The sequence below is a fragment of the Corvus kubaryi genome, unplaced genomic scaffold, assembly GCF_017639235.1.
Source record: "Corvus kubaryi isolate FWS band 111438036 unplaced genomic scaffold, C.kubaryi_AGA036_p1.0 37396, whole genome shotgun sequence".
In the NCBI taxonomy this organism is placed as follows: Eukaryota; Metazoa; Chordata; class Aves; order Passeriformes; family Corvidae; genus Corvus; species Corvus kubaryi.
The window spans coordinates 16058540-16072103 of NW_024581135.1; the positions used below are offsets into that span (position 1 = coordinate 16058540).

The 13564-nt window shown below is 53.5% G+C and overlaps 1 protein-coding gene across 2 annotated transcripts in view; it reads left to right on the forward strand.

Moving 5' to 3' along the window:
- The window catches only part of SLC4A3 (solute carrier family 4 member 3), a 29047-nt gene extending 17614 nt beyond the window's left edge, over positions 1 to 11433 (forward strand). For both annotated transcript variants that reach the window (XM_042040822.1, XM_042040823.1), the window contains 11 exons: positions 1145 to 1358; positions 1685 to 1906; positions 2244 to 2392; positions 3762 to 3956; positions 4401 to 4607; positions 5205 to 5294; positions 6871 to 7037; positions 7418 to 7671; positions 7921 to 8090; positions 8540 to 8713; positions 9442 to 11433. In XM_042040822.1, the coding sequence (XP_041896756.1) occupies positions 1145 to 1358; positions 1685 to 1906; positions 2244 to 2392; positions 3762 to 3956; positions 4401 to 4607; positions 5205 to 5294; positions 6871 to 7037; positions 7418 to 7671; positions 7921 to 8090; positions 8540 to 8713; positions 9442 to 9519 (1920 nt within the window). In that variant the 3' untranslated portion in view covers positions 9520 to 11433. The remainder of the gene's footprint in view (positions 1 to 1144; positions 1359 to 1684; positions 1907 to 2243; positions 2393 to 3761; positions 3957 to 4400; positions 4608 to 5204; positions 5295 to 6870; positions 7038 to 7417; positions 7672 to 7920; positions 8091 to 8539; positions 8714 to 9441) is intronic.
- Positions 11434 to 13564: the final 2131 nt, after the last annotated feature.

Below are 13564 nucleotides of genomic sequence, written 5' to 3' on the forward strand. Positions count from 1 at the left end.
ATGGCTGGGGCATCCATGCAGAGGAGCACATCCATACAGGAGAGATGAGGATGCAGGAAGGTTTTTCTGCCAAGCATGTGCATTGCTTGAAGTCCCCATCTGTCTAGATGGCAGTGAAATTCATTATCTTGGTAAGCAATTAAATACAAAGGAAAGACAATCTGAGCGTCGGCTGCATGCGTCCAGCACAGAGGTTCACAGGTCCTTCCTGCTGGTGCTATGTAACTACAAGCAAGTAACAAACCTTCCTGTGCTGCCACTATTGCACAGCTTTCACTGAACTGGAGACTAAAAGGCCTAATCACAAAAAATGTATTAGAGGTAACAAACTGAAAGATCCCTTCCCTGGAGCTGCGCAGGGCTCAGCTGAGAATGTGTTTTTAGTCCGAAGAGGTGAGGTGCCATTCCAGCTTCAGTGCTGTGTTTGTGGGCTGACCTCACTCATTTGAGTCTCTGCTCCTCTTCCTGGAAGAGCAGAGCCAGCTGCTGCAGCTGGGGCCGGCCATAGCAAGGTTACACAGTCCTGGCGCCATGGAGAGAGCACCGTATCATTTACATTGAAGCTGTGGCTCCAGGGAGTCTGTGTGCTGCAGGGACCTTAGCTGTCCCCTACCTGCCTTACTGGCTCTTCACTCGTTCATCATCCTCTAGCCTTTTCTCTGGAAGCGTGTTCCAGAAGCAGTGCAGCACTTCCACCTGTTTGCCAGCACCCCCCCTGCCTATCTGCAGTAGTGCTGTCCCCTCCTGGTCTCCTTAGAATCCTTCCTTGCTACCTGCTCTTGCTGTCAGAAATACCTCCCCTTTTCTGCCTAGTTTCCTTTGCATGGCTTCCCTCATGCTGTAGATGCCTATTTTCTCTCTCGCATGTGGAGATTCCCAAGAGTCTCTTAGGCTACCTGCTCAGGTCATGGTTCTTGTGCTTTATAACTATGGTGCTTTGGGGCTCTACCAGCTTCTCCCTCAAAACAGGAGGCGGGATTCAGGAGTGTGGGTCACAGAGTGGCAGTAGTGAGACGAGTAGTGGATGGAGGAGCAGAATGTTGCTCTAAAGGTCACGGCAAGCATTGTCTTTCCAGGCTGTAGGTAGCGGGGTCTAGTCTTGGTCTGAGCCTTCTCCCTCTCTCTTTTTCCCTGCCCCTTCCAGCACTTCCACGAGGCTGCATACATGGCAGATGATCGTCAAGACCTCCTCAATGCAATCAACGAGTTCTTGGACTGCAGCATTGTCATCCCCCCATCAGAGGTGGAGGGGAAAGACTTGCTCAAATCCATTGCCACCTTCCAGAAGTTGCTGCTGAAGAAGAGGAAGGAAAGGGAGCAGAAGTCCATGAAGGAGGGGACTGCTCAGGAAGCCAAAGGTCTCTCCATTCACATTTGGGCAAGTTTGTGCCTAGTGCCCTGTGTGCCCCAATGGGCCCTCCCCTGCCAGAGCCTGGTAGAGGGGAGAACAGGGCCTGGTTTCTGCAGTGGAGTGGGGCAAGGGGAGTGGGGCAAGGGGAGTAGGATAGTGGCTGTGGGCAGCTCTGGCAGCTGGATACAGCAGGAGGCAGTGGGATGTGCTCTCACAGGGGGCCCACCAGGCTAGTGCTGCTGGAGGAAGCTCTCTATGAGGTACTGGGGAGAGGGACAGCCCAAGGGCCCAGCTGTGTTCTGTGCTGAAGCCCTGCCCTCCATACACCTCCAGAAATGTGTGAAGTGAAAGCTGAGGAAGAAGAGGAGGAAGCTGAGGACGACCCTTTGAAGCGAACCGGGATATTTTTTGGAGGTCTGGTTCGGGACATAAAGCGCAGGTACCCCAAATACCTCAGTGACATCAGAGACGCCTTGCACAGCCAGTGTCTCGCAGCCGTTCTCTTCATCTACTTTGCTGCTCTCTCTCCTGCCATCACCTTCGGGGGACTCCTAGGTAATGGGCCTGCTTTCTGGTCTGCTCTTTGCACTCTGGGACACTGGCTGTGTCTGTGTGATGCTGTTCTGGGGTGGGCTTTGGTTCTGTTTGCTCAGGGAGAGTGGTAGTGCTGTGCCTCGGCTGCTGCCTTGTTCCCTCCCTGCCATTTGGCCTCTCCAGCCTCGGCTGCCTGGGCTCCTCCCGTGCTCCCTCCGTGCTCCCTGCCTAACACAGGGCACCTCTGACTGATGGGATGGGGACCTGCCTCCTCTGTCTGGAGCTGTGCAGCCTGCCTGTCTGTGGTGATGGTGCCTATGACCAGGCTATAACACTCATTCATTGTTCTCTTTCCCAGGAGAGAAAACTGAGGGTCTCATGGGGGTCTCCGAGCTGATAATCTCCACCTCAGTTTTAGGGATCCTCTTCTCCCTGCTTGGAGCCCAGCCACTCCTGGTCATTGGCTTCTCAGGGCCTCTGCTGGTGTTTGAAGAAGCTTTTTACAAGGTACATGCGAGGCAGTGTCTCTGCTTGGCACCTGCTCACTCTATCCTTGCTCTGGAGAGGGCGGTTGGCATTTCTCAGCTCTACAAAAGGTGTTTGTTAGTGTGAACTCTTCCAGGCTGCTCGCAGCTCAGCCAGGACTGCCCCTGGCTCTGCTGACCCTTTTCAGGTCTGGCTAAAGGGACTTCCACCTCCTGTTGCTGTATCCATTATCCTTTGAGGTCTGACACTGATAACAGCACTCCTCTACCTGCTGACTGTGAGGAGAGCACTGTCCCCCGGCCCTGTGCTGCAGCTCATTGACATAATGAGCACTTGTAGCTGCATCCTAAAACTTTCTTCTTATTGGGGCTTCCTTTGAAGACCATTTCACCACTTTTACTTATGTCCAGGTTTCCTTTCATGGGAATAACACTGAGTGTACCACCCATTTGGGATGTGCCACATACATTACTCCCACCTCTAAGGATGAGCCCAAGGGTGTGTGTAGAGGTATCCGGGCCAGCCAGGGTGGATATGTTTCTTTCTCAAGTAGCATGACCTCTTTGCTCTTGAAAGCATCCCCATATCACTGTACCTTCAAGCAGTGGATCTAATTCTTTTCCTTTTCTCTGACTCCCAGCAGGTCTGTGTCTTTAAAAAAGCATGTTTTGTTCTACAGCTAGATTTTCACCTTGTCAAGAGTTCAGAGCCAGTGATGCCATTGCAGAGTGGGAATTTCTCTGCTCTCCTGTGACTGCACTTATCCCTGACTGCTTTTGCATTGCCCAGTCACTGTGTACAGAGGTGTACCTCTGCCTGTGGTGCTACTGAGGAAGGCTGCAAAGGGAGGGGTGTGATCTGTACTGGAAATAGTTGGTGTGTGTGGATGAGCAAAGGCAGTGGAGATGGTCTCCTCGGTGGTGACAGCCTGGGGGCTTTTCTCCACACACGTACAACTGCCTGTACACAGGGTGCTGTCTGAGATTGTGGCCTTTATGCAGTGGGACATAGCAGGGTGCTTGGGCTCTCCTTTGTAGGGAACAGGCTTGTGCTGTTGAGCGCATGGAGCAATGGAGAGCCATGTTTGAGCAATGGCACCTCCATATGGGTGGTATGGGCAGTGTTATGCATGGGCTGGCTTCAGGAGAGCATGAAGGAGATACTGGTACAAAGACTGGAGCAGTGAAGACCTGCTTGGTGTGAGCTGTCAGGTGTTAATGCAAAGTCTGCAAATTTACCTGTGATTCTAGCCATGAATTCACTGATACTGTGCTGGGTGCCTGAGCAGATGAAGATGCTTTTTTCCAGAACAGTCTTTGATCTTAATGGAGAGTGGATGCAGGAGGCAGCCTGAGGAGCCATGAGTAACTCCTTCCCCTTTCCATTTCAGTTCTGCCAGACTCAAGGCATTGAGTATCTGACAGGCAGAGTGTGGATTGGTTTGTGGCTCATCGTCTTCATCTTCATTATTGTGGCAGCTGAAGGAAGCTTCTTGGTGCGCTACATCTCGCCCTTCACCCAGGAGATCTTTGCTTTCCTCATCTCCCTCATCTTTATCTATGAGACCTTCTACAAACTGTACAAGGTGAACCTTCCCCAGGGAAATGGGCTGCTGCATCTCTTAATCCCTCAGGAACCTGCTGTTTTAGCACACAGGAGGCAAGGGAACAGGGCCAGCTCAGCCACAGCTTTCCTAGACATTCTGTAGAGCAGTTCTTTGCTGGTCTCATGCCTCAGCCCAGCTGGCTCCTGTGCCACCACAGAGGGTGGCAGGAAGAGCCCTAATGTCTCTCTCCCCTTCTCTTCCTGCAGGAGACATTAAAGAGGGGCCACTTTTCTCTCCCCAACCCTCTCCAGCTGGGTAGGTTGTGAGGCGAGGTGACGGATGCTGGGATTGTCCGTGCCCACCATCTACTGCCCTCACCTCTCCACAGAGCAGGACACCTCCGCTTCCCCCTGCCCCCAGTAGTGACAGTGCCCCCTGCCCCTCCTTGTGGTAACTTGCCTGCTGCTTCTCTCACCTGCTCAGGTGTTTGCAGAACATCCTTTGCTGAAGTTCTACCCACCAGACGTGCAGAGCAGCCTGAATGCCAGCATGCTCTCTACAGATGCAATGTCACTGGGAACCAGGATGCAGCCCAACACTGCTCTGCTCTCCCTCATCCTCATGCTAGGCACTTTCTTCATTGCCTTCTTTATGCGCAAGTTCAAGAACAGCCGCTTCCTAGGAGGAAAGGTGAGAAGTTTGTGGGATTCACATTTAAGGACAAGGGACGTGCCAAACAAATAATGCTTCTGGCTACAGACCTTTATTCTCCAGAACACTTGGATGTCCCTCAAAGAAAATCAACAAATCCCTTAAATAGCTTGCAGGAGAGATGGTAGCCCACCTTAGGGTGCAGACAAGAGCTGACTGTTGATGATGGTATCTGCACTGTCCTGCTCCAGTGAGGCTTGCTGGAAAGTCCTCTGGACCTTGGGAAAGCTCCTTGGACTGGATACAAGTCTGTTAAACTAGAATATAGGAGGAAGGGCTTACAACTTGTTCTCTTTGGGCATTTCTCTACATGCAGGGCATCTGTGTAATACCTGGAGCACTGTCTAAATAGGCCAGGAGGAGCAATTGGCCAGTCATTTAAAAGCATGTTAGGTGGGCAGTGGGATGCACAGCCCCATGGGTCAAGGCTGGGTTTCCTGGCCCTGCCCATCAGCAGTGCTCCAGTTTGGAGTGGTGCTTGACTCCGTTTGGGGCTTCTCTTTGCCATAGGCACCCTATAGCAGGTGCATGGAGCTGGCCTTTTCCCTTTGCCAATGACAGGTCTGTGTTCTGCAGGCACGGCGGATCATCGGAGACTTCGGGATCCCCATCTCCATCCTGGTTATGGTGCTGGTGGATTACACCATCACTGACACCTACACACAGGTAGTGCCAGCATTGCCCTCAGAGCCCCTTCTGCAGCCCAGCAGTGATCCCTGTGGCACTGGCTCGTTCTTGTGCAATGGGGAATTTGTATTTCCTGCCTCTTTAGTCATAATGGCACAAAGCAAACAGAAACATTCCCCTCATCCTCACTCCCACGCTGAAGGGAGGCTCCAAGGGTCTTGCTGAGGTTGAGGCCAGAGCTACAGGGACTACTGGAGTGCTCTGGTATCCCTATGGTCTTCCAGCTGTTTGTAAGGGAGGGTTTAGGGGCTTCAGGGAGATTCAGCGCCAGTCCATTCCTTGTTTGTAGCTCTAAACACTTGCAGTCAGTCAACAAGACATGAACTGTTTATGCACACTGAAGAAGGAGGCACGTAGGATGGTTTCAATGGGGTATTTGTCATAGTTTAGTACTCAACATACCTACTCTCTCCTTGACTGTAGGATACTAGTATTTTGATCACTTTATCTCAAACATAATTTTTTTCCCCAGTTTATGCACAAACTTAAGTTTGTTAACTTAATGTTATCGAGCAAACCTGTCTTACAGGTTTCATTTTTTCAATAGATACATAGTTATATATTTTTGTTTTGGTATTTTTTTTGCTAAGAATGGGAAGAGCATGAAAAGTATTTCCTGTTCATCATGCAAGCTTTTTATCAAAACAGCTCAAGGCTTGGTGGAATCCAAATTTATTTTTATTCATTTGAATTTCAATGAAAAATTTCAGTCTAACAGACGTTAGTGAAATCATGCACTTTGTTACATTCTTTTCATACCCTTCTACACTTCTACTGTTAATATCAAAAGCATTATCATTTTATTATTAACTCAGCATATGTACAAAGCTTTCTGAGAAAATGGTACTTAGTTACACAGCTTAACTCAAGGACAAACATTCCAGAAATATTATTCATACTTACGCTGATTAACATAAATGCAAATCATAAACTCTGCCTGCAGTGCAGATAGCAGAAATTGCTGTAGAGCAGCACAGAGCCAAGGGTTCAAATGCTGATGAACGCAAGGTCGGGATGATGTACAGCTAGGAGTCTGTGTGGTCTGATGGGAGCACAAACATCATATTCCCTCTGAACATGGTCAGGCTGAGGTCATTTCCAGAGAATGTGGCCACTTCTGGGGTTCACACTACAAAAACAATGCTGTAAAATGTCTCAGAAAAGCCTTGGAAACTCTGGAAAGCCACCTCAGAAAATGGTAGGCAGTTCAGAACACTTAATTTGTCCAAGCAGAGGTCAAGGAGCATTTTAACCATGGTCTGTAAGGACTGACATGGGGGTGAGATTCCTGAGGGAAGATATTTCCTTGGTCTCTTGGAAAAAAACAAAGGGAATTTAAGTAGCTGAAAGGAAATGACACATACCCATGTTAGGGAACATGGGATTTTTTGCATGGAAGGGGATTATCCATGAGAAAGTCCTTCTCAGTTCAGGATGGCTTATCCCATCATCTGAGGCATTCAGACCAGGGAGACCAGGAGGATCAAAGCTGTGTGAGGCTGTGGGCATGTTTGTATTAATGAGTAACTGCTGGGTTTTGCAACTACACCAACAGAAGCTGAATGTCCCCTCTGGCCTGTCGGTCACATCCCCTCACAAGCGTGGCTGGTTCATCCACCCCATGGGCAGTAGTGGGACCTTTCCGCTGTGGATGATGTTTGCCTCTGCCATCCCTGCCCTCCTGGTCTTCATTCTTATCTTCATGGAAACACAGATCACTACGTGAGTACCTCCCCCTTCAACCTCAACCATCGCTAACCCCTAGGCAGGCAAGGCCAGGATGGCTGCAGGTTCACATGGAGATGCAACAGACATCCCAAAGGAACAGCAAGAGCAGGATTCTGGCTGTTTCAGACTGTACCTTGACTTCTTTCATCATCTTTTGGCTCCTTTCTTGGCATATGGTATGGTGGAAACCTGCCTCAGCCAAGCACAGGAGGAAACTTCTAACCTGAGGCTGACAGCCACCATCCCCCTCCTCAGCCATCTTCTTGTTATCCCCATGTGTGCTGTCTTCAGAGAGTGAATGTTGTCCCCAGCTCAGTGCTGTCCTGGGGCACTGACCTGGGCCTTGCACTGACCCAGGCTCTATTTTCTTTCAGGCTGATTGTTAGCAAGAAGGAGAGGAAGTTGCTGAAAGGCTCTGGCTTCCACCTGGACCTTCTGCTCATTGGCACAATGGGGGGGCTTTGTGCTCTCTTTGGGCTGCCCTGGCTGACGGCAGCGACAGTGCGCTCCGTCACCCACGTCAACGCCCTGACTGTCATGAGCAAGGCCATCGCACCCGGGGAGAAGCCCAGGATCGAGGAGGTGAAGGAGCAGCGTGTGACCGGAGTGCTTATTGCTGCCCTTGTCGGTGAGCCTCTGCTCGGGGAACAAGGGAGGGGAGGGGTCTGGACCAAGCACTTGAATCTCCTGGCAGTGTTCCTGTCCCATGGGCCGGCCCGTGCTCTGCGTGCTCACTGCAGGACTGCCCACACCTACCCGTTTTGAGCTTCCTTTCCCTTGCACCCCAGGACAGAGGAGGCGGGAGAGGGATGGAGGCTGAGGTGCCTTGCGGAGGGGCTGGTGTGGGACACACGTGCCCTGAGCTCCGTCTGTGCAGGTCTGTCCATTGTGATGGGGAACATGCTGCGGCAGATCCCGCTGGCTGTGCTCTTCGGCATCTTCCTCTACATGGGGGTTACATCGCTCACTGGCATCCAGCTCTACGAGCGCCTGCTCCTGATCTTCATGCCGTCCAAGCACCACCCTGACCACATCTACGTTGTCAAGGTGAGCAAAGGCAGGTTGCATAGAACCAGGTAATGATGAGAAGAGGAAGAAGCAGCAGATGAGGGGAGTATGGTATTTTGCTAGAGATGCTTAGCTTGGTGACTGTGCTTGGCTGCAAGATTGTGCCGAGAAGTAAGTGCAAGGCACGCACAGAGGTGGCACAATGCTGGTAGGCTGCACCCAGAAGTGTATTGTATGGATGGACAGACGATTTGTAGGAGTGATGTGCTGCTTGAGGGTGTGGAGGGACACTGCACTGCCAGCTGGATATGCTGCCAGGTAGCACAGAGGCTGATGTGTTATGGAGTTCTACCTGGCTGTAGAGTAAAGGCAGGTAGACTCTGCAGCAGCAGGTACTCTGCTGTGCAGAAGTGTTTTGTTTTGCCAGTTGGGTCTTTGTTAATCTGTGTGGAAAGTTAATGTGTTCTTAGACTGGAATTACCTACTAGGTGAAGACCTGGAGAATGAATCTCTTCACCTGCATTCAACTGGCCTGCATTGTGCTGCTCTGGGTGGTGAAATCTACAGTGGCATCACTGGCCTTCCCCTTTGTCCTGATCATGACAGTGCCACTGCGACGCTTCGTGCTGCCCCACTTCTTCCACGACAGGGAGCTCAAAGCGGTGAGCAGACAGCTGTCCTCAGTCTAGCTTGCAACACTGGAAAGAGATTGAGGAGATTTGGCAGCCTGAAAGGCTGGGAGATCATGGGCCAGCAAAGCCTTGAGGTTCTTTGCTCAATAGCAGTAGGTGGGTGGATGGCTTCCTTGGATCTTGTAGCCCTGGGAGTGCAGTATGAGATGGGTGGGCAGCCTGGGGCAAGGAAACACAGGTTCCTACCAGGCAGAGGCCTGGAATAAGGATTTCCCCTTCCATCTTGTGGCTATTTCATCAAGAAACACACCAATTCCCCACTGAACCAGCAGCAAGAACAGCCCAGCAGCACATCAGAGCCTGTGGCTGTTGGCACTCCAGTGTGTAACCACAGTGCCAGGGTGCTGGCAGCCCTTCAAGAGCTGGCAAGCTCCTCTGCTGCTGTCAACATCCTGAGATTTTGTTGGAGAAGAGCCTGGAGCAGCACTCAGAAGTGAGTACTGCCAGCAGGGGGAGAGGAAAGAGCTGCAGTGCTGGACCAAAGCCCCAGGCAATAGAAAGGGCATCAGGCTGGGGACGAGTGGATGGGCATGAGGGTTTAAAGAATGCGCCTTTTGGGAGGGAAAGGAGCAAGAGCTTTGCTTTTCCCAGCACATCCCGGCTGCCTGGGTTGCTGTGTGCTGATCGCTCTGTGCCAGGCTTGACCCCACACTGGGGGCAGCTGTGGCCTTCATAGCTTGGTCTCTGCCTCTTCCCAGTTGGACTCGGAGGATGCGGAGCCAAATTTCGACGAGGATGGCCGGGATGAATACAATGAGCTGCACATGCCTGTGTGAGCTGGGAGCTGCCCTCCCCACTCATGGGACAGGCAGCTCACACCTGCTCACCCCTCCCAAGGACTAACTGGAGACTTGCCATGAGTCACACAATCTCTTGCCTGGACCAATGAATGGCTGTTCCATAGCCCTGCAGGATGCTGTCCCGGCTCTGGCTGCCCCATCGCTCGCTCAGTAGAGGCTGTGAGTCTCTCTCCTCTTGGACCTGGTGGGCTGAGAGATGCCTCTCACATCCCAAAGCTGTGTGGGTCCTGAGTGCCCATAGGTCAGGGGTTTGTCCCCTCCCTGCTGGAGGCAGCCTGTGCCTGATCTCCAGGTGGTGAAGGGGAACCATGCCAGCTGGTGCCACTGCATTCCCCTCCACTACCATGAAGCTTGGGTAGGTCAGCACGTGACACTGAGCACTCACAGGAATGGGCTGGAAGCTGCCTCTTCTCCCAGGCCAGCAATCTCCTTACTCATCTGGCAGATGCCTTGCTCCTCCCCTCTGCCCCCTTCTAGGAGTGCTCACACTGGGCCTCTGCCACAGCAAGTGGCCCATGGGGCTGCTGCAGCCTGGCAGACAGGCAAAGAGGGACTGGCACCCTGGCCCAGTCCTCCAGACCGGCTTCTGTCCAGTCACCTTCCCACATGACTGTTTTCAGCTCTTTCTTGACATGGAAGAGGCTGTTTGTTTCCTCTCAATTTTCCCAACCTCATTTCCAAAGGCAAACTGCACAGGGAGGGGAGGCTGGAGACAAGCAGGTATCCTGAAGCCTTGAATGCTTGCCCTCTTGCAGGAACTAAGAGGAGTCCTCTGCCATTCTGCACCTCCACAGAGGCTGCAGGAGTAAACACTGACCACAGGGCTGTATCCCAGTCCCTGATCCCCACGTTCCTGTCCCTGAGAACAAGAAGAAACCGTATTTAAGAAGCTATACAAGAAATGTAGTGCTGGAGCACAAAACAGTCCTTTGGATCCCCTCCCTTTCCCTGTGCAGTGATCCACTGAGTCTGGCTCCCTGCAAGCCTACAAGGAAGTCACTGAAACCCCCACCCCAGTTTTGCTGCCATACTGAGATGCCTTTCACATCCAGCAGTGCCCTCCAGATGGGAAGGAGCAGCATTCAGGGTGCCCAGCACTCAGCCCCCATCACCTCTGGGCAGCTCCACAGAATGCGTTGGGTTGGAAGGGACCACAGTGGGTCATCTGGTCCAACCTCCCTGCCCAAGCAGAGTCATCCCAGAGCACATGGCACAGGATTGTATTCAGACAGTTCTGCAATATCTCCAGTGAGGGAGACTCCACAACCTTTCTGGGCAACCTGTTCCAGTGCTAGTCACTCTCACAGTAAAGTTCTTCCTCTTGTTCAGGTGGGGCTTGCTGTGCATCACACCTTTCCACCTGACAGAGCTGTTCCTGGGGTCTGCCCGAGCTGGCAGCCTTTGTTCAGAGCTGGCCCAGAAACTGTTTGATGGTGCCCTTGCTGCCCCTGGAAACTCCAAGGGTGGTGCCAGAAGAGAAAGGCATCCCAGCCTCTTCCTGATGGTCAGAGCTGGACTGGTCTTCCAGAAGAGGCTGGGATGCTCGCTTCACCATTGGATTTGGGAGAAGATGCTGCCCCCATTCCCACTTATCCAGCCTGGCTCCTGAGAGAGATGGTGGGTGCTTCATTACCAGGAGGGTCCAATGCCTTCCTCGGGAGGCTGCAGAAATATCCCATCAGAGAAAGAAGCCTCCCCCGCAGCAGGTCCTACCCACAGCCTGGTCCCCCCGCAGGGCCTGGGGCGGAGAGACGAGTGTCTCTGTGTGTCTGTGGCTGTGTGTGTCCTGTCCTCCCTGTGTAGTGTAGGACGCCTGTTGTTTCTGTGCATTGTGACTCCTCTGACTGTAGTGGAAACAGCTACACCAATAAACTCTTCACAGGAACTGTGCCTCTGGCTCTACACTTTTGTTTTATTGCCAATGGCAATAAATTAAATTGATTGAAATTCCCCAACACAAAACTTCCTTGCCCACAACAGCCAGCAAGGTAGCAAGCCCCAGCTGGAGCAAGGACTGTCACCATGTTACCCACTACCAGCATGGAGGTGGGCTTTCTGTCACCATGGTCATCCAGCAGACTGGTTACTGTGGACTCAGCCTCCACACTGGCTGCTGGAAAGAGGAGGCTGAGCCCCATGTTTAACCAGAACCGCATTCTCCTGCCTGCTTGCATCCATATACATGTGCATGCTCGTGCCTGCATGCTCAGCAGCACTCAGTGCCCATCTCCTTGTGCAGTCTGTAGCCACATGCCAAATGGCAGGGCTGTGGGCTGAACGCAGGAGAAACATCTCATTAAACATGTTCTTTCCATGCCTTCTTCCCAGGCAAGAACTGAGCCAGGTCCCTGTGAACTGCTGGCTGCCTGCAGCTCATGGTGATGGGTTGGGTGTCCTCCAGTTGTGCTCTCCTGGGTGCTGCTGCTGGGAATAGGTGGAAGTCCCACTGCCCATGGTCAGGTTGCTGACCAGGGGCTGCTTGCTGAGGCAGAGGGCTGAGCCTGCCCAGGTACACAGGTGGTGGCCATCCTGTTCCTGAGCCGGACGTGCTGTGGGGCAGGCATTGCCTGGCTTTGCAGCACCCTCTCCAGGGCCTGGCAGCGCTGCTGAACCTGCAGGAGAGGAAGCAGTGTAGGTGCCTATCTCCTGAGCATCCAGTTGGGCTGGATGGGAGTATCCATGACCCACAGGCTGTTCTGCCATGTTAGGAAACACTCCCTCTCCCATTCCCCACTCCTCAGCTCTCCTTGCTCGCATCTGAATGCCCATGGCTGCCTAGCAGGCCATTAGTTTGGACTGGAGAGATTATAGCTGCACCCAGACCTACAAGATTCACGTCTCCACCTGGATGTCCATCTCTTCCTGTGCAGCACCCCGGACTGCAGCAGTGCCCCCACCCACCCTGGTATGCAGACCAGGGAGTGCAAGCAGAACACATGCCCCTTACCGCATCAATCCTCCGGATGAGGATGGGCCTGACCTCCAGCTCCAGCAGCCAGTCAGTCTCCAGGATGCTGTGGTGGTACTCCTCTAGCTCCAGGCTCTTCTGCTGCTCCTCGGCCAGGGCAGCCTCACGCTGAGCCCCCATACCCACACCTGAGCTCTGCCAGGGCCGGGCCAGCCCCGGCCCCTTGCCCCGCTGCTGCAGGCGCAGGAGGCGGATGCGCTGGGACACACGACGGACCTGGGTGCGCAGGGCGGCCGCTCGCTCCCTGCGGTGCAGCAGGGCCAGCAGCTCCTCCTGGCTCTCCTGCAGCTGGGCTTGCAGCACCACGGCACTGCTGCCTGTGCCTGAGGGCTGCAGCGGGATCATGGGGTTGGGCAAGCCCAGGGGATAGTCAGGCTGCTGGGGGGCCCTGCCGTGTGGTGGGGGCTCTACAGTGCCGGGAGCCAGCCCCACTCTGCCCCATGCTGGTGGCTGCAGTGGCAGTGATGGTGACAGTGATGCCGATGGTGGCAGGGAGCGGCTGTACCTGTTGCGGTGAAGAGAGACCCACTTCTGGGCAAGATCTGCTGTGGCCAAGCTCTGGTGAAAGACATCGGGAACCAGCCTCAAGACCTTCACAAAGGGCCCCACATCAGCAAAGCCACACAGGTCATGCAAGCTCTGGGGACTGAAGACACTCTCGCTGAGGGTCCCCCCCTGCAGCAGCAGCCCCCAGTTACGCCGGTGGGCAAAGAGCTGTGCAGCCAGGTGGGGGATGGATGCCAGTGGAGACTGCCGGGTAGGACAAGCAGTCGGCTCCTCGTGCATGTATAAGTTCTCACAGAGAGGGACCACCACCCTGGTGTCGAACCTCTCCTTCAGCGTGCTCAGGTGCTGCAGGTATGAGGCCAGCCAGTCCACGTAACTGCTGGCCATGTCGGGGCTGGCCGAGCCAGGCTGGCAGTGGGCAAGCCTCTGCAGGTGCTGCCAGCTCTCCACCTGCCCCGAGGGGCTCCGTGGCAGCACCAGCAGCAGCACGTGGTACAGGCTGCACAGGTCGAAGCCCTCCTGGCACCGCTGCACGTGCCTCACAAA